This window comes from Piliocolobus tephrosceles, chromosome 10, assembly GCF_002776525.5.
Source record: "Piliocolobus tephrosceles isolate RC106 chromosome 10, ASM277652v3, whole genome shotgun sequence".
NCBI lineage: Eukaryota > Metazoa > Chordata > Mammalia > Primates > Cercopithecidae > Piliocolobus > Piliocolobus tephrosceles.
Genome location: NC_045443.1, coordinates 119,237,337 through 119,264,652, shown reverse-complemented (window position 1 = coordinate 119,264,652; position 27,316 = coordinate 119,237,337). Strand labels below are relative to the sequence as shown.

At 49.1% G+C, this 27,316-nt stretch overlaps 1 protein-coding gene across 5 annotated transcripts in view; it reads left to right on the top strand.

Annotated features, from left to right (window-relative positions):
- Positions 1–27,316, top strand: part of KDM2B (lysine demethylase 2B) — a 74,941-nt gene that overhangs the window by 5,731 nt on the left and 41,894 nt on the right. For 4 of the 5 annotated variants that reach the window (XM_031936381.1, XM_031936380.1, XM_031936378.1 and 1 more), the window contains exon 2: positions 10,129–10,215. In XM_031936381.1, coding sequence (XP_031792241.1) covers positions 10,129–10,215 — 87 coding nt within the window. Of the gene's footprint in view, positions 1–10,128; positions 10,216–13,352; positions 13,869–27,316 lie in introns of those variants that run through there. The other variant, XM_031936383.1, reaches the window with a different exon arrangement.

The window sequence follows — 27,316 nt, the reverse complement described above, 5'->3', positions numbered from 1 at the left end:
CCTCTGCCTCCTGGATTCAAATGATTCTCATGCCTCAGCCTCCCGAGTAGCTGGAATTACAGGCATGTGCCACCACACCTGGCTGATTTTTATATTTTTAGTAGAGATGGGGTTTCATTATGTTGGCCACGCTGGTCTTCAACTCTTGGCCTCAGGTAATCATCTTGGCTTGGCCTCCCGAAGTGCTGGGATTGCAGGCATGAGCCACTGTGCCCGGCCAACAATTCTCAATCGTGTGCAACCACTACCACTATCTTATTCCAGAACCTTTTTATCACTGCAGACAATCCCGTACCTAAGAGCTGCCACGTCCCATACCCTCTTCACTGCGAATCTGCTTTCTGTCCTGTGGATTTACTTATTCTAGATATTTCATTGTAATGTAGATTTTGGTTTGTTTTTGAGATGAGGGTCTCACTCTGTCACCCAGCCTGGAGTACAGTGGCACAGTCATAGCTTACTGCAGCCTCAACCCCTGAGGCTCAAGCAGTCCTCCCATCTCAGCCTCCCAAGTAGCTGGGATTACAGGCATATGCCACTACTCCCAGCTAATTTTTTAATTATTTGTAGAGACTACGTCTTGCTATGTTGCTTATGCCTATAATGCCAGCACTTTGGGAAACTGAGGCAGGAGGATTGGTTGAGCTCAGGAGTTTGAGACCGATTTTGGCAACATAACAAGATCCTATCTCTATAAAAAAATAAAAAATTAGCCGGGTATAGTGGCGTGCACCTCTACCTGGGAGACTGTGTAGTGTTAGAGGGCTGAGGCAGGAGGATCATTTGAGCCCAGGAGGTGGAGGCTACAGTGAGCTGCGACAAATGAGAAATAAATATAGACACTTACTGTGATGGAGGTGCCAAGATACTGGCCTGTATGAGATGGGAAGGACAAGAACTCAGGACGCAGGAGACCTTGGAGTTCAAGTTTGGTTTCTGCTCTGAACTACTCGCTGTGTGGCCTTGGGCAAGCCAGTCCACCTTTCTGTTTACCTGTATGTAAAATGAGGATGTGCTTTGTCCTCCTGGGGACCAGATTCTGTGATTCTTTGGCCATTCTGAAACGCTTACCCTTCGGTGAAACTGCAGTGTCCTCACTGTGATACGGGCATAACAGTGGAGACCTATGTCATTGAATTACTTTAAGGAACAATGAAGCCATCAACATAGGTTGCAGCCAAAGGTGAGTCAGACTGGCTTTGGCCAGCTACCCACACTTCCCCTGCCCTTTATCTTTCCTTCCCCCTTCTCACCTCTCAGCAGCCCCCTCATGCCCCCTCCAGGTTAAAGATTGCTGCTTAGGCTCGGCACAGTGACTCACATCTGTAATCCCAGCCCTTTGGGAGGCCAAAGTGGGAGGGTGGCTGGAGCTCAGGAGTTTGAGGCCATCCTGGGCAGCATAGTGAGATCCCGACTCTACAAAAACAAAACAAAACAAAAGGAACAAAAAATTAGCCAGGTGTAGTGGCATGCGCCTGTGGCCCCAGCTACTTGAAAGTCTGATGCAGGAGGATTTACTAAGCCTAGGAGTTTGAGGCTGCAGTGAACTGTGATCACACTCCAGCCCTGGTGACAGAGTGAGACCCTGTCTCAGCTCACTGCAACCTTCACCTCCCAGGTTCAAGTGATTCTCCTGCTTCAGACTCCCAAATATCTGGGATTACAGGCATGCGCCACCACGCCCAGCTAATTCTTGTGTTTTAGTAGAGGCAGGGTTTCGCCATGTTGGCCAGGCTAGTCTTGAACTCCTGGCCTCAAGCAATCTGCCTTTCTCAGCCTCCCAAAGTGCTGGGATTACAGGTGTGAACCACTGTGTGGCCAGGTGTTCTTTGAAGACCAAAAGTTCTGCATCAGACCGAAATCCCTGTGCCATCTGTTAACCAAGCTGAATGCAGTACTTGGGGAATGCAGTACTTGGAATACAGCGTCGTGATCATGAGGACTCAGTGAGGTGACACCTTTAGCACAGGGCCTTTAATAGCTCAGCAAACTAGAGCCAAAAATTTCAGACATCATAGAATGAAAACAGGCTGGTGCAGGGTCAAATGTGCCAGCCTGTGAAACCCATGACTGTGGAAGGTGTTCACAGCTTTTTTCTCTTGGGGTTGTCAGTTCCCCACCTGGAACGCGTCTGCTTGTTGACGCGGCCTCTCCTGGGTCTTACTGACTTGTGAACAGTGAGGTGTAAAGCCCAGATGACCAGCGTGGTTGGCTTTTAAAAATCATCACACTCTTGGCTAGGCACGGTGGCTCACGCCTATAATCTCAGCACTTTGGGAGGCCAATGTGGGCGGATCAGGAGGTCAGGAGTTCAAGACCAGCCTGGTCAACATGGTGAAACCCTGTCTCTACTAAAAATATAAAAAAAGTAGGTAGGCGTGGTGGTGCGCACCTGTTATCCCAGTTACTCTGGAGGCTGAGACAAGAGAATCACTTGAACCTGGGAGGCGGAGGTTGCATTGAGCTGAGTTCGTGCCACTGCACTCCAGAATGGGCGACAGAGCAAGACTCTGTCTCCAAAAAATAAATAAATAAATAAAATTAAAAACCCAGTATGTTATTTAATAGTCCTGGCCGTCAGAAGTCAGAACTAAAAGAGTCAGCAGGGCTGTGCTTGCTCCAGAGTCTGTAGAAGAGAATCCTTCTGGGCCTCCTCCAGTTTCTGGCAGCTTCTGGTGTTCCCTGGCTGTGGCTGCATCACTCCAGTCCCTGCCTTCATTTTCTTGTGGATTTCTTCTTTGTGTCTCTGTCCAAATCTCTCTTATCATAAAGACACTAGACATTGGATTTAGGGTCTACCCTAAATTCAGGATTATTTCACCTTGAAAAAAAAATTTCTTTTTGAGACGAAATCTTGCTGTTGCCCAGGCTGGAGTTCAATGGTGTGATACTGCCTCACCATAACTCCTGTTTCCTGGGTTCAAGCAATTCTCCTGCCTCATCCTCCTGAGTAGCTGGGACTACGGGCATGTGCCACCATGCCTGGCTAACTTTCGTATTTTCAGTAGAGACAAAGTCTCACCATGTTGGCCAGGCTGGTCTCGAACTCCTGGCCTCAAGTGATCCGCCCTCCTTGGCCTTCCAAAGTGCTGGGATTACAGGTGGGAGCCATGGTGCCCGACCTGAACACGTATTTTTTGGGACACAATTCAAGCTACTTCAGATGGGTTTTCACAGACGGTTGGGCTGAGATGGAGGGAGGGTACTTGAGAGACCCCAGGCACGTTGACGCCTGGCGGGTCTCTTTCCCCATAGAAGGGGTCACCCCGAGGATGCTGGTTCCCCAGAGCAGGAGTTCCTCAAGCCGCACCTTCCTTGTCGGCCGTTGGATGGCGATTCTTCCCTAATGCCTGCCTTATTTTCACAGTGGGCTATTTTTAGTCAAGGCATGGAGGGAGTTTGTGATTATTAAAGCCCCAGCCGAGGGAGCAGTGGGACCCGAATCCGTTGTTAACTAATTAAACTCTTTGAGACAAGTTGGCATAAGGGGCCGCCCAGGCCCAGCCATCCCTTGTCTGTGGTTATCTCGTGAGGTCCAGTACGGGGCAGTTTCCAGCAGAAAGGGCCCCAAGGCTTGATGTTTCTTTTTCTTTTTTTTTTTTTTTGAGACGGAGTCGTCTCGCTCTGTGGCCGGGGCTGGAGTGCAGTGGCCAGATCTCAGCTCACTGCAAGCTCCACCTCCCAGGTTTACACCATTCTCCTGCCTCAGCCTCCCGAGTAGCTGGGACTACAGGCGCCCGCCACCTCGCCCGGCTAGTTTTGTGTGTGTGTGTGTGTGTGTGTGTGTGTTTTTTTTTTTTAGTAGAGATGGGGTTTCACCGGTTAGTCAGGATGATCTCGATCTCCTGACCTCGTGATCCGCCCGTCTCGGCCTCTCAAAGTGCTGGGATTACAGGCTTGAGCCACCGCGCCTGGCCGGCTTGATCTTTCTCTTCCAAAGCCTGCCCTGGACTTTCGGAGGGGAGCGGCGTGTAGGGTGTAACCCTTAGGGGTCTGAGCTGGTGAGGGCACCCAGCCTTCCTTGTATCTGTGCTTCCGAGAGCCGCAAGGAGTGTATAAATTCAAGCAGGGCCTAGAGAAGCCAGTGACATGAATCCCTCCAGCACAACCTATTTCTCAGAGATGAAATCTCCAATTAGAATAATCTTTTCCCACAGCCTGTCATACACAAATGAAAATTCTTCCCCGAGGGACAGAGCCCAGGGTGCCCCCTGGTGGCCGCAGGGGGCCACACACAGAGGGAAACGGGAGGTATGAGTGTGAGATCCTGGGCTCAGGGCACTTGGGGAAAATTCTTTTTATTTTTAATTATTATTAAGTAATTAATTATTGTTTTTTTGAGTTGGAGTCTCATTCTGTCACCCAGGCCAGAGTGCAGTGGTGCGATCTTGGCTCATTGTAACTTCTGCCTCCTGGGTTCAAGTGATTCTCCTGCCTCAGTCTCCCGAGCAGCTGAGACCACAGACACGTGCTACCACGCCTGGCTAATTTTTTTGTACTTTTAATAGAGACGAGGTTTCATCATGTTGGCCAGGCTGGTCTTGAACTCCTGTCCTCAGGTGATTTGCCCACCTTGACCTCTCAAAGTGCTGGGATTACAGGCGTGAGCCACCGCACGTGGCCTTATTATTATTTAGAGACAGAATCTCCCTCTTTCTCCCAGGTTGGAGTGTAGTTGTGTGATCATAGCTCACTGCAGCCTCAGACTCCTGGGCTCAAGCAATCCTCCCACCTCAATCTCCCCAAGAAGCTAGGACTACAGGTACATACTACCATGCCCAGCTAAGTTTTAAAGTTTTTTTGTAGAGATGGGGTCTTGCTATGTTGCCCAGGCTTACCAATAACAATTGTAATTTTAAAAAGTATTGGCCGGGCATGGTGGCTCACGACTGTAATCCCAGCACTTTGGGAGGCCGAGGTAGGTGGATCGCCTGAGGTCAGGAGTTCAAGACCAGCCTGGCCAACATGGCGAAACCTGTCTCTACTGGGAAAAAAAAAAAAAAAAACAACAAAAATTAGTTGGGCATGGTGGTGTGTGCCTGTAATCCCAGCTCCCCAGGAGGCTGAGGCAGGGAATCGGTGGAACTGGGGAGGCAGAGGTTGCAGTGAGCCGAGATCACGCCACTGCACTCTAGCCCGGGCGACAGAGCAAGACTCTGTCTCAAAAAAAAAAAAAAAAAATTTATCGACTGGGTGTGGTGGCTCACACACCTGTAATTGCAGCACTTTAGGAGTCCAGAGAATCAGCTGACCGTAGGAATTTGAGACCAGCCTGGGCAACATAGCAAGAACCTATCTCTACTAAAAAATTAAAAAATTAGTTGGGCATGGTGGTGCTTTCTTGTCCCAGCTACTTGGGAGGCTGAGGTGGGAGAATTGCTCGAGCCCAGGAGTTCGAGGCTGTGGTGAGCTGTGATCACGCTGCAGCACTCAAGCCTGGGCAACTCTCTGTTTTTTTGAAACAGAGTCTTTAAAAATATATTATTTATTGTTATTAATTTATTAATTATGTCTAGTACTTAGAACTGCAGTAATAACTTTTTATAACTAATCTCCCTCTGAAGAGGCCTCTACCTCAGAGCTTGTGAGTTAAACTCCAATCTGATATTGAAATGACAAGTAATGGTAAGACATTTAAGAAGGAAACTCAAAACAAAGGGGGCTGGGCATTACCTTCAGTCATATGCAGAGCCATGTTTGCAAGTTGGTGGTCCATGGGCCAAACCAGCACATGGATATGTCACTCACAGTGGGTTTTTTTTTTAAGTTTTAGTTAGTTGCTAACATTTAAAAATGCAGAGATTTCAAATAAAACTCTGCATCTTTGATTTCTTCTGAAAAAGTAAAGATCTAGTGGGCCTTTCATCCCCGTAGGAGGTAAGCTGGACATGGGTAGCATTCCCCCTTTTTAAATGGGCCGTGTGTTCTCTAGTTTGTCACAGGCCTCACCATTCCCTATTGTCCCAGTCTGATTACATCTTGAATTTGTTACCCAATCCTAAAGTTTGGGATTGGAGTAAGTGGCTAAAATGCCCTGTGGAAATGACGGTCTTCTCCCCCAGCCATTTGGGACCCACATGCAAGGGGGAATGGGAAGTCTCTGGCTAAACCTGGAGCATATTTCTGGAAAGCTTGTTTGTTCTTACTGATTTTTTAGAGAGAGGAAAATATGTATGTATGTATGTATGTATTTATTTATTTATTTTGAGACAAAGTCTCACTCTGTTTCTCAGATTGGAGTGCAGTGGCACGGTCTCGGCCCACTACGACCTCCGCCTCTTGGATTCAAGTGATCCTCCTGCCTCAGCCTCCCAGGTAGCTGGGACCACAGGCACACGCCACCACATCTAGCTAATTTTTGTAGTTTTAATAGTGATGGGGTTTCTCCGTGTTGCTCAGGCTGGTCTAACTCCTGGCCTCAAGTGATCCACCTGCCTTGGCCTCCCGAAGTGCTGAGATTACAGGCCTGAGCCACTGCACCTGGCTAGAAACATTATTATTAGAAAAAATCAGCACTGATGCTTGTGGAAGAGGGTGCAAAATTCCTATGGATTATTTTTTATTTTCATTTTTATTTTTTTTGAGACGGAGTCTTGCTTTGTTGCCCAGTCTGGAATGCAAAGGCATGATCTCAGCTCACCGCAACCTCCACCTCCCGGGTTCAAGCGATTCTTCTGCCTCAGCCTTCCAAGTAGCTGGGATTACAGGCATGTGCCACCACGCCAGGCTGATTTTGTACTTTTAGTAGAGACAGGGTTTCTCCATGTTGGTGAGGCTGGTCTCAAACTCCTGATCTCAGGTGATCCGCCTGCATCGGCCTCCCAAAGTGCTGGGATTACAGGCATGAGCCACTGCACCTGGCCTCATATGGATTGTTAAAAGAAATAATGAAATGAGAATCCTTTGCCCTAGTGCCCCCTCCTATTCTATTCCATTCCATTCCATTCTGTATTTTATTTTATTTTTTGAGATAGAGTCTCACTCTGTCACCCAGGTTGGAGTGCAGTGGCATGATCTCGGCTCATTGCAACCTCTGCCTCCCGGGTTCAAGCGATTCTTCTGCTTCAGCCTCCTGAGTAGCTGGGATTACAGGCACCCGCCACTACACCTGGCTAAGTTTTGTAATTTTAGTAGACACGGGGTTTCACCATATTGGCCAGGATGGTCTTGAACTTCTGACCTCGTGATCCACCCACCTTGGCCTCCCAAAGTGCTGGGATTACAGGTGTGAGCCACTGTGCCCGGCCTAATTATTATTTTTCAAAAATGCGAGGCTGAGCACAGTGGTTCATGCCTGTAATCCCATCACTTTGGGAGGCTGAGGTGGGCTGACTGCTTGAGGTCAAGAGTTTGAGATCAACCCAGGCCACATGGCAAGATCCCATCTCTACAAAAAATTACCTGGACGTGGTGGTGGGCACCTGTAGTCCCAGCTACTTGGGAGGCTGAGGTGGAAGGGTCACTTGAGTTGTGATGGCACCACTGCACTCCAGCCTGGGTGACAGAGCAAGACCCTGCTTCAAAATGTATGTAAATATATTTTTAATAGACTATTTTTAAGTGTAATTTTAGATTTACAAAATTCAGCAGATAGTACAGAGAATTCCCATACATACCCCCATGCCTAGTCTTCCCCTGTTATTAACATCTTATATTAGTATAGTGTGTTTGTGACAATTAATAAACCAATATTGATAACATGCATTAGAACTAAAGACTGTATTCAGAGTTAGACCATGTTATTACTTGTCTTTTTTTCTGTTCTAGGATCCCACCCAAGGTACAATATTACATTTAGTCTCATCAGTCTTCTCTTAGCTGCCATAGTTTCTTAGACTTTACTTGTTTTGATGACCTTGACGGTTTTGAGGAGATCTGTTCAGGCATTTTGTAGACTGTCCCTCTTTTGGTATTTGTGGCTTTATTTGATAAACACTCTGGGGCCAGGTGCGGTGGCTCACGCCTGTAATCCCAGCACTTTGGGAGGCCGAGGTGGGCGGATCACTTGAGGCTAGGAGTTTGAGACCAGCCTGGCCAACATGGTGAAAACCCGTCTCTACTAAAAATAACAAAAATTAGCCAGGCGTGTTGGTGCATGCCTGTAATCCCAGCTACTTGGGAGGCTGAGACAGGAGACTCCCTTGAACCTGGGAGGCAGAGATTGTAGTGAACCAAGATTGTGCCACTGCACTTCAGCCTGGGTGACAGAGTAACACTCTATCAAAAAAAAAAAAAAAAAAAAAAACTTCGTTTATTGGAAACTTACTCTAGGTTAGTCATTATGTGAGGCTTTGGGGATACAGCAGTGAATAAAGACATTTTATAAATAGCATTTACAAATCATTGACATTGACTATGGGACTTGGGGGAAGCTCTGTGTTCCCGCGGCTGGGATTTGAACCCTTGTAGCCAGGGGTTCAAATAATCTTCACCCTCGTTTGTCTCCTGAGCACTTCGCTCTTCCTGCTAAGTGCTTCTGTATGATTTACTCTGTTCTTAAATGTCCTGAAAAAATGTTTTTATACAATTCAGCAATCCATGGTCCAGGATCAGAAAGGCCCAGTGACAGGTCCGTGTGTATTTAAACACATTTTTTTGGTGGGGTGCTGTGGATGTGTGGATGTAGCCAGAGAAAATCCTGTGTGGGTGGTCATGGGGCAGAAAGTCTGGTGCCAGAGAGTGGGGTTCCGGGGGGTCTGTCTTCATAGTCTGGGGCAGCACTAAAGTCCTGTGAGCCTTTCCGAGCCTCAGTAACCTCCCCTATGGTGGCTGTTAGATAATTCAGCTGGGTAGCATCTTAGACCTGGATGAGGTTCTAAAGTCCAGCCACACAAGGCCAAACTCTGGTAGCGTGAGAATTCCCTTTGAAGAACCTTCAAAACTACTCATGAGAGTGAATACAGTGTGCCTCGTGGGAGATCGCCACGCAACCTGGCAGTCCGTCCAACGTGGCCCATTTTTCTGCCACCATTTGGCCACATGACTCCATCCTCAGTCAGACCAGATCAAGCATCTTCTAGTATTTAGGGCCCATGTTGCAAAAAACATTTACACATTGTCACACAGCATGGTTAGTGTACACGTAGCAAGCTGACTAAAGGACGGAGTCATGGCTCTGTGAAGGCGTCAAGGTCTGGCAGTTGGTTTTGTTTGCTTCTCTGAGTACGTAGTTAAATTTGTGAACATTAGAGGATCCGTAGTGCCACTGCCCAGCCCTTCCCAGAGTACTTGGTAGGAATTAAATGAGGTGCAGTGGGTTACCCCTGTAATCCCAGCATTTTGGTAGGCTGAGGAGGGAGGATTCCTCAAGGCCAGAAGTTTGGGCAACATGGCATATACCCTGTCTCCACAAAAAATTTTTAAAAATTATGGCTGGGAGCAGGGGAGGCCAAGGCAGGTGGGTTACTTGAGGTCAGGAGTTGGAGACCAACCTGGCCAACATGGCAAAACCCCATCTCTACTAAAAATACAAAAATTAGTGCGGTGTGGTGGCATACACCTGCATTCACAGCTACTCAGGAGGCTGGGGCAGGGAAATCGCTTGAACCCAGGAGACAGAAGTTGCTTGAGCCAATATTGCGCCATTGCACTCCAGCCTGGGGGACAGAATAAGACTTTGTCTCAAAAAAAAAAAAAAAAATTTAGCCAGGGAGGGTGCCATGCGCCTGTGGTCTCAGCTACTCAGGAGGCTGAGGCATGAGGATCACTTGAGCCAGGTGGTCAAGGATGTAGTGAGCTGTGATTGTACCACTGCACTCCAACCTGGGTGACAGCAAGATTCTGTCTCAAAAAAAAAAAAAGTTTGCGTGTGAGTCACCGACACTCTGGACAAGCGCTAGCTGTCGTAACTGTGATCATGGGTGATACATACGTGGAAGTCACAGGGAGGTGTGTGATTTGCTTTGTTAAAAAAAATCTGTAGAGGGCAGAAGGGGAACATTGTATGTTTTGTGGGCCCCAGCGGACCCTAGTGACTTGGTTTCTACTGAGTGTGTGGGTGGTGGTGGAGTCATGGGCAGGCGTTGACTTTGTGGAGTGCGATCCTTGCTGGACTCTGTCTGCTGTTCAGCCCCCGTCAGAGACCTCCCCTTCCCCCTGGGCTAATATGGATGCTTTGTTTGGCCACAGAACGTCCTGAAGGAGCACGCGGATGATGACCCTAGTCTGGCCATCACTGGGGTCCCTGTGGTGACTTGGCCAAAGAAGACTCCAAAGGTAAGACGCAGCCTGCCTGCAGTGGGCGGCCGCTTCCCACTTCCTTCCCACCTCCTGTAGGGTGAACAACGGCGGCTTTTTCGGTGGCTCTGGGGCCTCCTGAGATGAAGGCACCCCAGTGACGATGAAGGATTTTGGTGATTTGTTCTGTTTTTGTTTTTGAAACGGGGCTGCTTTACCTAGCTGTGGGAACTGCGAACAGTGCCGCCTGGTGGTCACTTGGAAAACTGGGGGGCGCTCATGCCTCATCTTTCCCTGTGGTTAGGTGGATTTTCTGACTCTCCTTCCCTCACTCCCTTGCTTCTTCCTTTCCTTTTTCCTTTTCCTTTAGCTGCTTCATGAGCTGTCTTCTCCTCTTTTGAAAGGAACTTTTTCTCAGTGTGTAAAACTGATTGATGCTCAACATACAAATGTGTAATCGGTCGAGGGCGGTGGCTCACGCCCGTAATCTCAGCACTGTGGGAGGTGGAGGTGGGTGGATCACCTGAGGTCAGGAGTTCGAGACCAGCCTGGCCAACATGGCACAACCCCATCTTCACTAAAAATACAAAAAAATGCAAGCATGGTGGTGCACGCATGTGGTCCCATCAACTTGGGAGGCTGAGGCAGGAGAATCGCTTGAACCTGGGAGGTGGAGGTTGCAGTGATCAGAGATTGCACCACTGCACTCCAGTCTGGGCTACAAAGTGAGAGTCTATCCAAAATAAATATAAATAAATAAATAAATAAATGAAATAAAATAAAAACGCCTAATCAAACGGGAAAGGACCAGGCCACGAAGAAGAGGAATAATGGCTGTATTGTTGAAGACTTCGTAGGAGCAGTTGGCTGTTGTCTGGACCTCCACAGCCCTTATCTTATTTATGCTTCAGCAACTCTGTGGCGTAGACAGTTGTGACTCTCATTTTACAGATGAGGAAACTGAGGCTTCAAAAGGTCAAGTCACTCGTTAGGACAGCCAAGTACACAAAGATCGGTCGGTTTGGCAGCAGAGGCCAAATTTTCAACCAGTGCTCACCTCAAAGTCCGCCATCCAGAGAAAACAGTTTTGGTGAGCACCCTTCCAAAGGCGGTCCTAGGTGGGATACATATGTATCAGGTCATCTCTCTACCCTCCATCTGCCTCCAAGCAGCTTCACCACTTCCTTGGACAAGTTGCATACTGTCCTGAGCCTTACTGTCCTTGTTTATAAAAATGGGTTATACCAAGACTTTCTTCAGTGGTTGTCAGAACTAAATGAGATAAGGCATGCAAAACCCTTCAGACAACGGCTGTCCTGCTCTAAATACTATTTGTGACTTCAGTAGCCCCAAGAGGTATTTTGTTAATTTCTGATTTTTTTTTTTTTTTTTTTTGGCTATTATAAAAAACACTGAAGCCAGACATGGTGGCTTATGCCTGTTGTTCCAGCTACTCCAGAAGCTGAGCGGGGAGGATCACCTGAACCCAGGAGTTCAAGATCAACCTGGGTAACACAATGAGACCTCATCTCTACCAAAAAAAAAAAAAAAAAAAAAAAAAAAGCCAGGCATGATAGTGCATGCCTGTAGTCCCAGCTATTTGAGAGGCTTAAGCAGGAGGATCGCTTGAGCCCAGAAGCTTGAGGCTGCAGTGAGCTGTGATTACACCACTGCACTCCAGTCTGGGCAATAGAATGAGACCCTGTCTCAAAAAAAAAAGAGAAAGAAAGAAAGAAAGTATACTGTAACAGATTTCAAACACTTTTTTTTTTCTTTTTTCTTTTTTTTTTTGAGATGGAGTTTTGCTCTTGTTGCCCAGGCTGGAGTGCAGTGGCGTGATCTCGGCTCACTGCAACCTCTGCCTCCCGGGTTCAAACGATTTTCCTGCCTCAGTCTCCCAAGTAGCTGGGATTACAGGCGCCCGCCACCATGCCCAACTGATTTTTTGTATTTTTAGTAAAGACAGGGTTTCACCATGTTGGGCAGGCTGGTCAATTTCAAACACTTATTATAGGCCTGGTGCAGTGGCTCTCACCTGTAATCCCAGCACTTTGAGATGCCAAGGTGGGCAGATCACCTGAGGTCAGGAGTTGCAGACCAGCCTGGCCAACATGGCGAAACCCCGTCTCTACTAAAAATACAAAAATTAACTGGGCATGGTAACACGTGCCTGTAATCCCAGCTACTCAGGAGGCTGAGGCAAGAGAATCGCTTGAACCTGGGAGGTGGAGGTTGCAGTGAGCTGAGATGGCACCACTGCACGTCAGCCTGGGGATGCGCTATAGTTTTATTTGCTAAATCTGGCAACTCTAGTTGAAATGACTATATTTTTGATATATTGTTGAAACAAAATGAATTATTCAGATTAATTTCACTGTTTTTACCTTTTCAAATGTGGCAACAAAAAAACTCAAAAGTATCTATGTGGCTCACCTTCTATTTCATTCATTCATTCATTCATTTATTTAGAGTCTTAACTCTATTGCCCAGGCTGGAGTGCAGTGATGCAATCATAGGTCACTGCAACCTCTGCCTCCCTGGATCAAGCGATCCTCCCACCTCAGCCTCCCGAGTAGCTGGGACCACAGGCACGCGCCGTCACGCCTGGCTAGTTTTTTATATTTTTGGTAGAGATGGGGTTTTGCCATGTTGCCAAGGCTGAACTCCTGAGGTTAAGCAAGCCGCCTGCCTCGGTCTCCCAAAGTGTTGTGATTACAGGCGTGAGCCACAGTGCCTGGCTTACCGTACGTACTTTTGTTGTTTCTATCGAGCAGTGCTCTTCTGCATAATTCTTTGATTATCTTCTTCAGGTGTACTTTTTTTTTTTTTTTTTGAGATGGAGTCTTGCCCTCGTCACCCAGGCTGGAGTGCAGTGGCGCAATCTCGGCTCACTGCAACCTCCGCTTCCTGAGTTCAAGTGATTCTCTTGCCTCAGCCTCCCGAATAGCTGGGATTACAGGCGCACACCACCACGCCTGGCAAATTTTTTGTATTTTTAGTAGAGACGGGATTTCACCATGTTGGTCAGGCTGATCTCGCACTCCTGACCTTAGGTGATGTGCCCACTTCGGCCTCCCAAAGTGCTGGGATTACAGGCGTGAGCCACCATCCCCAGTCATAAATAAATATTTTAAAAATAAGGAAGTAAATAACTTCAGAGCCACAAACTGGTATGAAGCAGAAGAGGAATGAATACCCCGGGCCCAGCACCGAGCCCTGAAAATAAAGGACCCCCAGCCCAGCTGGAACTCCTGGGCACTCCCCAGTATACGCAGCAGCTTCCAGACGCAGTTTGTCTATTTGACTTGACCCTTCCCGTGAGGCTGGGAGACGGAGGATGTTATCGCCTTGGTGCAGTTGAGGAAGCAGAGAGCTCGGAGAGGTGCAGCAGTGACCCTCGGGCCACTTCCTTAGGAGAAGGAAGGCGTTGGACCCCAGATGTGCAGGTTTCTGTCACTGCACGGTGAGGAACCAGTGACATGTGGCAGGGAGAGGGGGAGGGAGGCCCCTGCTATGTTTATGCATTTCCTGGCTGGTGGGGTTAAAAAGTTAACAGGAAAGGAAGAAATAACTAAACGACTGACTGCCTGGGCCGCCCGGGGTCTCTGGGTTCCCAGGTTGCAGCTTCCTCCCATTGGATGCGGGTTGGGGTGAAAGATCAAGGGTGCTCACGGAGGCCCTCAGGATACGAGGTAGGGAGTGGTGTTTGATCTGGGTCGGGTTACCTAACAAGTAATTAACGCTAAGTGGTGATTAGCAAGAAATGCTTTGATCTCCCACCTTGCCTCCAGGAGAACAAAGCCCTTTTCTGGAACTGATTAGGTGCTGTGAGGTCATTTCTGATGCGGTGTCCTTCATATCCAAGATGCTACTGAGCCACATCCATCACTATCCACCTGATTGGCTGTTTCCACAAGTGGTGTTGGATTTGTTTTGATCTGTCTACACTCTGGCTGCTTCCTTTTATGACCAAGGGGCAGGATTGGTGGGGGCCGTCTGTGACCTTACAGGCTGGCCGAGGGAATGGAGCTTATTTGAGGCCTGGCCTCTGACCTCGGCCTTATTAGTGAGCTGACCCCTGGCTCAGCTGCCAGACATGGCTACTGGCTGGCTTGCTGGTTTATTCCCAAAGGAGGAAACTGAGGAAGGACGGGGGACCCAGCCACGACTGCCTCTGGCTAGCAAGCCAGCCTGTGGATGCTGCCAGCTTCTTCATTCACTATCTCTAGTGGCCAAACCAGGCTGACACTTGAGTTTCAATTACTGGCAATTTTTCTGGAGCATGGGAGCAGAGAGGCTGGAGTGTGGAGGACAAGCACCCTGATGGGGGCATGGAGACAGTCCTCGTCAGTAGCTGTTGGATCAGCTTCCTTACAGGGACATTTCGGGGCCACACAGGAACCACAAGAGGAAGCAACACACCCTCGATGACTTGTGACCTTTGCTTCTGCTTTGTCTCCCTCCCCTTTCCTCCGAAGTTGGTCCCTTCGATCCCAGAGGCCTGCTCCGTCTGGGGTCCCTCGGGAGTGACGCACAGCCTTTCTCTGAAGGGGAGGCACGTGATTCAGTGAGAGTCCCCTAGTGCTTCCGGCAGGTCCCTGCCCCGCTCTCAGCCCTGTCGGCCCGCAGTCATGAAGCTGATGCGGTACAGTTGAGGTGGAGGGGGCTGGCAATAATGGCTGCCCTTTATTGCCAGCTACTCAGGGTCCTGTAATTTCTCAGGAAGGCCATGTGCTGTAATGAGGACCAGTCCCCAGGCTGGTGGCATCAGCTTCACCTGGAGGACTTGTGAAAAAATACAGCTTCCTGGCCCCCACCCTTGATGTAGCCATTCAGTAGGCTTGGGGTGGGCCTGGGGATCTGCACTTCCTAAAAGCCGCTCGGGGCCAGGTGTGGTGGCTCACGCCTATAATGCCAGCACTTTGGGAGGCCGAGGCAGGTGGATCACTTGAGGCCAGTAGTTCGAGACCAGCCTCACCAACATGGTAAAACCCCATCTCTACTAAAAATACAAAGATTAGCCAGGTATGGTGGCAGGCACCTGTAGTCCCAGATACTCGGGAGGCTGAGGCAGGAAAATCACTTGAACTTGGGAGGCGGAGGTTGCAGTAAGCTGAGATTGTACCACTGCATTCCAGCCTGGGTGACAGAGTGAGTCTTGGTCTCATTAAAAAATAAAAGCTACCCGGGGCGGGCACGGTGGCTCATGCCTGTAATGCCTGTAATCTCAGCACTTTAGGAGGCTTAGGCTAGAGGATCACTTAAGCCCAGGAGTTGGAGGCTGCAGTGACCTGTGATCACTCCACTGCACCCCAGCCTGGGTGACAGAGTGTGATCCTGTCTCAAAAATAAATAAATAAATAAAAATAAAAATAAAAAAATAAAACCCGGCTGCGTGCGGTGGCTCACGCCTGTAATCCCAGCCCTTTGGGAGGCCGAGTTGGGCGGATCACTTGAGGTCAGGAGTTTAAGACCAGCCTGGCCAACATGGTGAAACCCCATCTCTACTAAAAATACAAAACAAAAGGCCAGGTGTGGTGGCTCATGCCTGTATCCCAGCACTTTGGGAGCCCAAGGCAGGCGGATCACCTGAGGTTGGGAGTTCGAGACCAGCCTGATCAATATGGAGAAACCCTGTCTCTACTAAAAAAATACAAAATTACCCGGGCGTGGTGGTATATGCCTGTAATCCCAACTACTCGAGAGGCTGAGGCAGGAGAATCACTTGAACCCAGGAGGCAGAGGTTGCAGTGAGCTGAGATCACGCCACTGCCCTCCAGCCTGGGTGACAGAGCAAGACTCCATCTCGGGAAAAAAACAAAAAACAAAAACAAAACAAACCAATACATAAATAAAAATGAATACATAAAAGCTTCCCAGGTCATTCTCTGCACTGCTCGGATGCATTTTTGGGGTCAGATGCACCTGTGGGTGGACTCCTTCCTTCGCCACTGACCAGCTGTGTGGTCTTGAGCAAGTCTTAGCCTCAGTTTACTCATCTGTGAAAGGGGCTAACAGCACCTTTCTTGTGGGGCTGTTGTGAGATGATGTCTGTAAAATGCCTTTGGAGTGGGCCATCAATCAGTGGTTGCTATTCTAGTTTTTTGTAATTATGGTTTAAAAGTAACCCTGAATCTGCCCACCCAGAAGGCTTTTGATGTTCTTGATAGAAACTGAGGACACAAGAGGAGGAGCGGGGACCGGGGGAGGGGGCTGAATGGTTTAGAGGCATTTCCCATCCCAAAATTATTATTTGCTTGTGCAAAACTTAAATCTCAAGCAAGGGCCTGAATGACTTAATTTCTTTGCAGTAGTTATGGCCGTGCTGAAATGGGCTGGCATTTCCTGGGGGTTTGGAGGTGGGAACTGGTTTAAGAAGCTGCTTTATCTAGGCATGCCAAGGCTGAAGCGGGCGGATCAGTTGAGGTCAGGAGTTCGAGACTAGTCTGACCAACATGTTGAAACCCCGTCTCGACTGAAAATACAAAAAATTAGCCGGGCATGGTGGTGCATGCCCATAATCCCAGCTACTTGGGAGGCTGAGTCAGGAGAATCACTTGAACTCAGGAGGCAGAGATTGCAGTGAGCGGAGATCGCGCCACTGCACTCCAGCCTGGGCGACAGAGCGAGACCCCGTCTCGAAAAGAAAAATAAAAGAAGCAGCTTCTCCTTTATCTCTTCCTCCTCCTAGAAGGGAGGAGTCGTAGGCTCTTTGGAGGGAAGTGATGGTTTGCCTGAGAAAGTGCCCCTGGGGGTTTGAGGCCACTGAGGCCATGGGGTTCTCCACTGGGTCAGGGTAGGAGGAGAGGATGTCAAAGGCCAAGGGTGTCAGATGTCCAGTGCTGAGGGCAGGACAGGTCTGGTGAAAGGCTTGTGGGAGAGCAGCTCCCCAAGAGGAAGTGCGCAGCTCAACATGCTGGGAGGAGGCCCTGATGGAAGCTGCAGGGCCAGGATGTGGGTCCCAGGAGAGCAAAGAAAGGCAGGAGAAACAAGTTGATTCTTGGAGGGTGCCGTGAGGGGAGCCATGTGAAGAGAAACCTGGGCCTCCGATCTGGAATCCCAAGTGCGTTCCTCCTGACGTCTGAGTCATTCATGGAGTCTGGAGTCCGGCAAATTCTTGGGAGGTCAACAAAAACGTCCAATCAACGAATGCCCACAGAGAATGTTCCGCTGCTTCTAAATAATGTTGTATAGAACATCAACAGCAGAAAAATCCTGTTGAGAGAAAAATATGGGTGGCAAAAGGATGCCGCAGTTCTTTCGTTCGTTCTTTCTTTCCTGCTTTTGTTTCTTTCCTTTCTTTTTTGTTTGACACAAGGTCTTGCCCTGTCGCCCAGGCTGGAGTACAAGTGGCGTGACCACAGCTCACTACCGTCCCCACCTCCCAGGCTCAAATGATCCTACCCCCTCAGCCTCCTGAGTAGCTGGGACCACAGGCATGCGTCACCACACCCAACTAATTTTGTTTATTTTATTTTATTTTATTTTATTTTTTTGAGACAGAGTCTCGCTCTGTTGCCCGGGCTGGAGTGCAGTAGCGGGATCTCAGCTCACTGCAAGCTCCGCCTCCCGGGTTTACGCCATTCTCCTGCCTCAGCCTCCCGAGTAGCTGGGACTACAGGCACCCGCCACCTCGCCCGGCTAGTTTTTTGTATTTTTTTTTTTTTGTATTTTTTAGTAGAGACGGGGTTTCACTGGGTTTGCCAGGATGGTCTTGATCTCCTGACCTCGTGATCCGCCCATCTCGGCCTCCCAAAGTGCTGGGATTACAGGCTTGAGCCACCGCGCCCGGCCATTTTGTTTATTTTTTGTATGGGGGCGGTCTCACTATGTTGCCCATGCTGGAGTGCCGTGGCTCAATCATAGTTCACTGTAGCCTCATACTGCTGGGCTTAGGAGATCATTCCACCGCAGCCTCCCGAGTAGCTGAGACTACAGGTGTGCACCCCCATGCTTGACTTTGTGATTATTATTATTATTATTATTATTTGAGACAGATTCTCGCTGTGTCACCCAGGCTGGAGTGCAGTGGCATAATCTTGGCTCAGTACCAACCTCCACCTCCTGGACTCAAGTAATTCTCCTGCCTCAGCCTCCTGAGTAGCTCGGATTATAGGCATCTGCCACCACTCCTGGCTAATTTTGTATTTTTAGTAGAGACAGGGTTTCACCATGTTGGCCAGGCTAGTCTCAAACGCCTGACCTCATGTGCTCTGCCTGCCTCGGGCTTTCACAGTGTTGGGATTACAGGCGTGAGCCACTGCACCTGGTCTGTGATTTTTATTAATCATGGTAAAATGCCAGGCGCAGTGACTCACGCCTGTAATCCCAACACTTCGGGAGGCTGAGGCGGATGGATCACAAGGTCGGGAGTTCAAGACTAGCCTGACCATGATGATGAAACCCCGTTTCTACTAAAAAAAAAAAAAAACCCAGGCGCAGTGGCTCATGCCTGTAATCCCAGCACTTTGGGAGGCCAAGGCAGGGATGGGGGGGATCATGAGGTCAGGAGTTTGAGACCAGCCTGACCAACAAGGTGAAACCCTGTCTCTACTAAAAATACAAAAATTAGCCAGGTGTGGTGGCACGCACCTGTAATCCCAGCTACTCAGGAGGCTGAGGCAGGAGAATAGCTTGAACCCCGTAGGCGGAGGTTGCAGCGAGTCGAGATTGTGCCACTGCACTCCAGCCTGGGAAAGGAGCAAGACTCCATCTCAAAAAAAAAAAAAAGTGGTAAAATATATGTTGCGTAAAAGTTACCATTTCAGGCCAGGCATGGTGGCTCACGCCTGTAATCCCAGCACTTTGGGAGGCTGAGGTGGGTGGATCACTTGAGGTCAGGAGTTCGAGACCAGCCTGGCCAACATGGTGAAACCCTATCTTTACTAAAAATACAAAAAGTAGCTGGGCGTGGTGGCTCATGCCTGTAATCCCAGCTACTCAGGAGGCTGACGCAGGAGAACTGCATGAACTCAGGAGATGGAGGTTGCAGTGAGCTGAGATTGTGCCACTACACTCCAACCTGGGTGACAAAGCAAGACTCCATCTCAAAAAAAAAAAAAAAGTTATTTCAACTATTTTTATGTGCATAGTTCAGTGGCATTATTATTTATTTATTTATTTAGTTTTTTTTTTTTGAGACGGAGTCTCGCTCTGTTACCCAGGCTGGAGTGCAGTGGTGAGATCTCTGCTCATTGCAAGCTCCGCCTCCCGGGTTCACGCCATTCTCCTGCCTCAGCCTCCTGAGTAGCCGGGACTACAGGCGCCCGCCACCATGCCCGGCTAATTTTCTTTTTGTATTTTTAGTAGAGATGAGGTTTCACCATGTTAGCCAGGATGGTTTCGATCTCCTGACCTCGTGATCCGCCCGCCTCGGTTTCCCAAAGTGCTGGAATTACAGGCGTGAGCCACCACGCCCGGCCATTATTATTATTTAACATGTTGTGCAGCCATCATTACCATCCATCTCCAGGACTCTTTCATCACTCCAAACAGGAATCCTGGAACCCCGGCCCTGTTTAACACTTGCCCCCCATTCTCCCCTCCTGCCGCCCCCTGACAGAAAGTTTTTGAAGACAGAAGTTGGGACACTTGGTGAGGGAGAGGCCATCAAGGAGGCTATTGCTAAAGGTCTCCTAACAGTGGATCAGTTTAGCGTAGTGACTGTGGCAATGAAGAGGTTGGATCCCAGATACATTTGGGAGGCAGCACTGATGGGACAATGGGATGCTTCTGCTGCTGGGTTGAGGGGAGGTGTCAGGGATGGCTCCTAGGTGTTGGATTTACAGGGCGTTTTCGGACTAGTGTTCTCACCTCTTTCTGGAAACCCGACCACAGAATGATTTTCAACATCCTCAAACTGGTGTCGCCCCTTTGCCACCAGGCTCAGGCCCTTCTAGTCTCCCAGCTGTCAAAGTAACCTCCTGAAATTTAGACCCCATCACAGTTCTCCCTTGTGTATTAGTCGACTAGAGCTGCATAACAAAAGATCGCGACAGAAACGTACTGCCTCACAGTTCTGAAGGCCAGAAGTCCAAGGTGAAGCTGTCGGCAGGCAGGTTCCATCTGGGACTGTGCGAGGATCTGCTTCAGGCCTCTCTCCTTGGTTTGTAGGTGGCTGTGGTCTCCCTGGGTCTTTACCTCATCTTCCCTCTGTAAGGGTCTGTGCCCAGATTTCCTCATTTTATAAGGACAACAGTCATATGGGTGCTGGGGACTCGGACTTCAACATATGAATTTTGGGGGTGGATACAGTCAGCCCCCAACCCTTGTTATCAATCCTTCAGTGATTATCCATCTTCTTTATTTTTAAATTTTTTTTTTCTAGTTTCTGAGACAGAGTCTTGCTCTGTTGCCCAGGCTGGAGTGCAGTGTTGCAATCACGGCTCGCTGTAGCCTCGACCTCCCGGGCTCAAGGGATCCTCCCACCTTGACCTCCCAAAGTGCTAGGACTACAGGCGTGAGCCACCACGCCTAGCCTCCATCTTCATTAAAAGCCTCTCCCAGCTCGTGAGCCTGGCCTTGAGTGCCCAAGTCGCCATCTGTGACTGTGCCATAGACTCTCCTGACCTCCTCTCATCTTCATTTCATTGCTGGGGAACCAAATTCCTCGATGGTTTCCTTGGACCGGCCTGCCTCTGTCTTTGCTTACACTCTTCCCTTCTCAGAGTGCCCTTGTCCCCATTGCTCCCATGTAGAAATCCTCTCCATGCCAGCCCCAACCCAGTTCCCTCCTCACCAGGGAGCCTCCTGAGCTGACGTGTTCCAATTGCACCTTAGCCCCTTTCCAGCCGCCTCACCCTCCTTGTGGACTGCTGCAAGGGGCTTCCTTGTCTGTCTGGCCTCTGATTGGTCTCAGCCCGTGGGAAGCACCTGTAGGAGATGGGAAGGTGGGAGGAGAGGGAGGCGGAGTATTGATTTCTTCAGCTTCCTCCCTGTGGGATCATTGCAGGTTGAGTGTTTCCATCTATCGCAGACCACACCTCTATTGTGTGACCGTCTCCAGCTTTTCTCTGCTTCTGGTCACTGTTCCCTCCCCTTGCCCATTGGCCAAGGGGAGAAAACAGCTCGTCACTGTCCCTGGGCTTGGCTGCATCGACGCCTGGCTGGTTTCCCTTAGCCCTGTTTACGTTTTGTCAGTCAAACATCTGCTAAACCCTCCGTTATGCACCAGTGTGAGGGGGCCTTGGTGCCATCCGATTCCTGCCAAGATCCTGACTGACGTGCTTCCACACTTCTTTTCCCACTGCACTTCTGCATTCTACTCTGCATTTTGCGTGTGTGTGTGTGTGTTGTTGTTGTTGTTTTGTTTTTTTTCTGAGATAGGGTCTCACTCTGTTACCCAGGCTGGAGTGCAGTGGCACGGTCTCAGCTCATGGCAACCTCCGCCTCCCGGACTTAAGGGATCCTCACATGTCAACCTCCCAGGTACCTGGGACTACAGATACATACTACCATGCCCAGCTAAATTTTTGTATTTTTTTGTAGAGATGGGGTCTTGCCATGCTGCCCAGGCTGGTCTCGATCTCCTGGGCTCAAGAGATCCGCCTGCCTCAGCCTCCCAAAGTGCTGAGATTACAAACGTGAGCCACTGCACCTGGCCATAGGGCCTAACGCTGGCCTACTCTGCATTTTGGTTGACTGGACATACCTGAATGGAGCCTCCACTAGCGTCTTGAGACTGGAGCTTGTCTTTTGTTGTTTTTTTGTTTTTGTTTTTTGTTTTCTTTTGAGACCGAGTCTTGCACTGTTGTGCAGGCTAGAGTGCAGTGGCACAATCTCCGCTCACTGCATGGAGCTTGTCTTAATAATGTTTATTATTATTATTTTTTGAGATGGAGTCTTGCTCTGTTGCCCAGGCTGGAGTGTAGTGGCACGATCCAGGCTCACTGCAGCCTCTGCCTCCCGGGTTCAAGCGATTCTCCCGCCTCAGCCTCCCGAGTAGCTGTGATTACAGGTGCCCACCACCACGCCCAGGTAATCTTTGTATTTTTAGTAGATTCAGGATTTCACCATGGCCAGACTAGTCTTGAACTCCTGATCTCAGGTGATCCGCCCCGCTTGGCCTCCCAAAGTGCTGGGATTACAAGTGTGAGCCACCGCACCTGGCCCAATAATGTTTCCCTTATCCATTTTTGCATCCTGTCAACACAAGACCGCGCCCAGATTGCAAGGGGCCAGGAAATACTTGTTGAATGAATGAAGTCAACAGCAGGATTTTCCCAGAGCTTCTGAAAGATGAGGCCGTATTCGTTAGTTTCATGTCTTTGTTGTCTTGCACCTGCACTCCAGATGCTTCTGAGTCCTGTTTGTGATGCACTTACTCTTTATGTAGCTCCTGTGTCCCAGTCCCCGCCAGCTTTTAAACAAACGCTCATTAGAAGCGTACTAAGAAGGCTGGGCGTAGTGGCTCACGCCTGTAATCCCAGCACTTTGAGAGGCGGAGGTGGGTGGATCACAAGGTCGGGAGATTGAGACCATCCGGACAACATGGTGAAACCCATCTCTACTAAACTACAAAAAATTAGCTGGGTGTGGTGGCGGGTGCCTGTAATCCTAGCTACTTGGGAGGCTGAGCCAGGAGAATCATTTGAACCTGGGCGGCAGAGGTTGCAGTGAGCCGAGATTACACCACTGTACTCCAGCCCAGGTGACAAGAGCAAAACTCTGTCTCAAAAAAAAAAAAAAAAACAGCCTAAGATAAGTTCTTGGAAAGCAACTGAGATCTTGAGGGCTCCAGCCTTTGGAGTAATTAGAAAGCCAGGCAGGTACTATAACCAATTGCTTGGCATTACCATGGTTTCATTTCTGGAACAATGGCTTATCCTTTAGACTTTGTGTATTTCCCACATGAAAGGAGGACATTTGATCACTGACATTAGGAATAAGTTGTCATTCCCCACCCCCACCCCCTGACTTCTTTCTTGAATTTGGCTTTGTTAGGAAGATGGATGTATGTTTGACCAAACGATGTTGTCAGATAATCTGTCTCTCACATTTAGGTGACCTATTGAAAAAGGGACAAGGTTGGGTTTAGACAGGTGAAATATTTTCATCACTTATTTTTGCTTCATTTTACAAAGTTGGGACGGATGAAGGGGGGGAGTCTTTTTTTTTTTTTTTTTGAGACGGAGTCTCGCTGTGTCGCCCAGGCTGGAGTGCAGTGGCTCGATCTTGGCTCATGCAAGCTCCGCCTCCCAGGTTCATGCCATTCTCCCGCCTCAGCCTCCAAGTAGCTGGGACTACAGGCGCCCGCCACCACGCCCGACTAATTTTTTGTATTTTTAGTAGAGACAGGATTTCACCGTGTTAGCCAGGATGGTTTCAATCTCCTGACCTCGTGATCCGCCCGCCTTGGCCTCCCAAAGTGCTGGGATTACAGGCTTGAGCCACCGTGCCCGGCCTAAGAGGGGGAGTCTTAATTACACAAAAAGAAAGTAGATGCAAACCTGCTCTAAATCACTGACCTCCTCCACCAGTGAACAGAAACATCTCATCAGGAAAGCAGGATGAAGAGAATCAGAAGTACTCACATCAGCCAGGCGCAGTGGCTCACGCCTGTAATCCCAACAGTTTGGGAGGCTGAGGCGAGTGGATCATTTGAGGTCTGGAATTCAAGACCAGCCTGACCAACATGGTGAAACTCCATCTCTACTAAAAATACAAAGAAAAAATTACCTGGGCATGGTGGTGCATCTGTAGTCCCAGCTACTTGGGAAGCTGAGGCAGGAGAATCGCTCGAACCCGGGAGGCGGAGGTTGCAGTGAGCTGAGATCACACCACTGCACTCCATTTGGGTGACAGAGCAAGATTCCATCTCAAAAAAAAAAAAAAAAACCCAAACTTCTCATTTATAAAAAGCACTTTTTTTCTCGTCATTTAGATTCTTTTTTTTCTCTGCTAGTGTTTTAATAAGACAAGATGACAGGCAATGGCTGGGTGTAGGGCCAGCATGAGAAGGAGTATCTGTGTTTTTGTTTTTTGGGTTTTTTTTTTTTTTTTTTGAGATGGAGTCTCGCTCTGTCGCCCAGGCTGGAGTGCAGTGGCCGGATCTCAGCTCACTGCAAGCTCCGCCTCCCGGGCTTACGCCATTCTCCTGCCTCAGCCTCCCGAGTAGCTGGGACTACAGGCGCCTGCCACCTCGCCCGGCCAGCTTTTTGTATTTTTTAGTAGAGACGGGGTTACACTGTGTTAGCCAGGATGGTCTCAATCTCCTGACCTCGTGATCCGCCCGTCTCGGCCTCCCAAAGTGCTGGGATTACAGGCTTGAGCCACCGCGCCCGGCGTTTTTTGGGTTTTTTTTAAGAGAGTCTCGCTCTGTCACCCAAGCTGGACTACAATAGCATGATACTGGTTCACTGCAACCCTGCCTCCTGGGCTCAAGTGGTCCTCTCACCTCAGCCTCCCAAGTAGCTGGGACTACAGGTGTGCACCACCACACCCGGCTAAGTTTTTTGTGTTTTTTTTTTTGTTTTTTTGTTTTGTTTTTTTTGGTAGAGACAGCGTCTCATTATGTTGCCCAGGCTGGTCTTGAACTCCAGAGCTCAAGTGATCCTCCTGCCTCAACCTCCCAGAGTGCTGGGATTACAGATATGAACCACCATTCCTGGCCTGAACCTGTTCTTAATTCTCTCTTTTAATACAGACTTTTCTCAGGACATAATTTGTAGAAAACAAAGAGCCACACGTCCCATAGAATATCCTGCTCTATGCATTTGTCCAAGTGTGTTTTGTGGTGTCATTTTAGCTTGTTCTTTACAGAAGTTCTTGCAACTTCTATAAAATGACATAAGTTTTAAAGGCTTGGTTAAAGTAAATATAATCGTTGGCTAAGGCAATGGCAGTCTGATATCCCATTATTCAGTTATTCGTCTCTCCTTGCTCCAGAGAATCTGGGTGGTTGGAGCCTTGGCCCCCTCCTTGCCTGCCTCCCTGGTCATTTGTGAATGGTTTCAGCACTTGTTCATCATTCTTTCCTGTATCAATAATGTCATCAGAAGCCAGGTGTGGTGGCTGACACCTGAAGTGCACTAGCTACCTAGGAGGCTGAGGCAAGAGGACTGCTTGAGCCTAGGAGTTAGAGGCTGCATTAAGCTAAGATCACACCATTGCACTCTAGACAGGGTGAGAATAGCAAGACCCTGTCTCTTTAAAAGAGAGAGAGCTGGGCATGGTGGCTCACAACTGTAATCCCAGCACTTTGGGATGCCAAGGCTGGCAGATCAATTGAGGTCAGGAGTTCAAGACCAGCCTGGCCAACATAGTGAAACGCTGTCTCTACTAAAAATACAAAAATTAGCTGGGTGTGGTGGCACGTGCCTGTAATCCCAGCTATTTGGGAGGCTGAGGCAGGAGAACTGCTTGAACTTGGGAGGCGGAGGTTGCAGTGAGCCAAGATCATGCCATTGTACTGCAGCCTGGGCAACAGAGCGAGACTCTTGTCTCAAAAAAAAGGAGAGAGAGAGAGAGAAATGGAGTCACAGTTTGTCACCCAGGCTTCAGTGCAATGATGCAGTCATAGCTCACTGCAACCTTGAACTTCTGGGCTCAAGTAGCTTTCGAAGTAGCTGGGACACATGTGAACCACTCTTTTAAAGAGAGTGTAAGGCCAGGCGCGGTGGCTCACGCCTGTAATCCCAGCACTTTGGGAGGCTGAAGCGGGCGAATCACGAGGTCAGGAGATTGAGACCATCCTGGCTAACACGGTGAAACCCCGTCTCTACTAAAAATACAAAAAATTAGCCGGGCATGGTGGCGGGTGCCTGTAGTCCCAGCTACTCAGGAGGCTGAGGCAGGAGAATGGCGTGAACCCGGGAGGCGGAGCTTGCAGTGAGTGGAGATCACTACACTGTGCTCCAGCCTAGGCTACAGAGCGAGACTCCGTCTCATTAAAAAAAAAAAAAAAGGAGACAGTGTAATCCCCATCTCTTAAAAAAAGACCGGACATTCCACTGTTTACCAAGTTATTTACAGCGCCTCCTTGTGGTGTAGGAGTTCATTACTTGCATTTTAAAGATTAAAGAAATCTGGAACTCCCTTTACCCCTGAGCCAGCTTCAAAATCACAGCCTGAGGCCAGTGCCATGGCTCACACCTGTAATCTCAGCACTTTGAGAGACTGAGGCGGGAAGATCAGTTGAGCCCCGGAGCTTGAGAACAGCCTAGGCAACATTACGAAACTCTCTCTACAAAACACACGCACACACACACACAAATTAGCCAGTTGTGGTGGTACATGCCTGTAGTCCCAGCTGCTTGGGAGGCTGAGGTGGGAAGATTGCTTGAGCCTGGGCAGCGGAGGTTGCAGTGAGCTGAGATCGTGCCACTGCATTCCAGCATGGGCAACAGAGTGAGACCCTGTGTTCACAAAGAAGAAAGCAGAGACCGAGCCCAGTATAAATGGGGTCAGCCGGGCACGGTGGCTCCCACACCTGTAATCCCAGCACTTTGGGAGGCCGAGGCGGGCAGATCACGAGGTCAGGAGATTAAGACCATCCTGGCTAACATGGTGAAACCGCATCTCTACTAAAAATACAAAAAATTAGCCGGGCATGGTGGCGGGCATCTGTAGTCCCAGCTCCTCGGGAGGCTGAGGCAGGAGAAGGGCATGAATCCGGGAGGCGGAGGTTACAGCAAGCCGTGATCGCGCTACTGCACTCCAGCCTGGGCTACAGAGAGAGACTCCATCTTGAAAAAAAAACAAAAAACAAAAATAACAAAACTGACATCTACTTGAGGGTGGAGGTAGGCAGGAGAGGGTGAGGATCAAAAAACATTACCTATTGGGTATTGCTGTGCTTACTACCGGAGTGGCGAAATGATCTGTACACCAGACTCCTTCGACACACAATTCACCTATATAACAAACCTGCACATGTACTGCTGAACGTAAAAAGAAAAAAAAGGTTTTGGAACCTGGATGCAGTGGCTCATTCCTGTAATCCCAGCATTTTGGGAGGCCAAGGCGGGAGGGTCATTTTTGACCAGCCTGGGCAACGTGGAGAGAACCTGTTTGTACAGAAATTTTAAAAAGTTTAAGGCCAGGCCGGGCACGGTGGCTCAAGCCTGTAATCCCAGCACTTTGGGAGGCCGAGGCGGGCGGATCACGAGGTCAGGAGATCAAGACCATCCTGGCTTACATG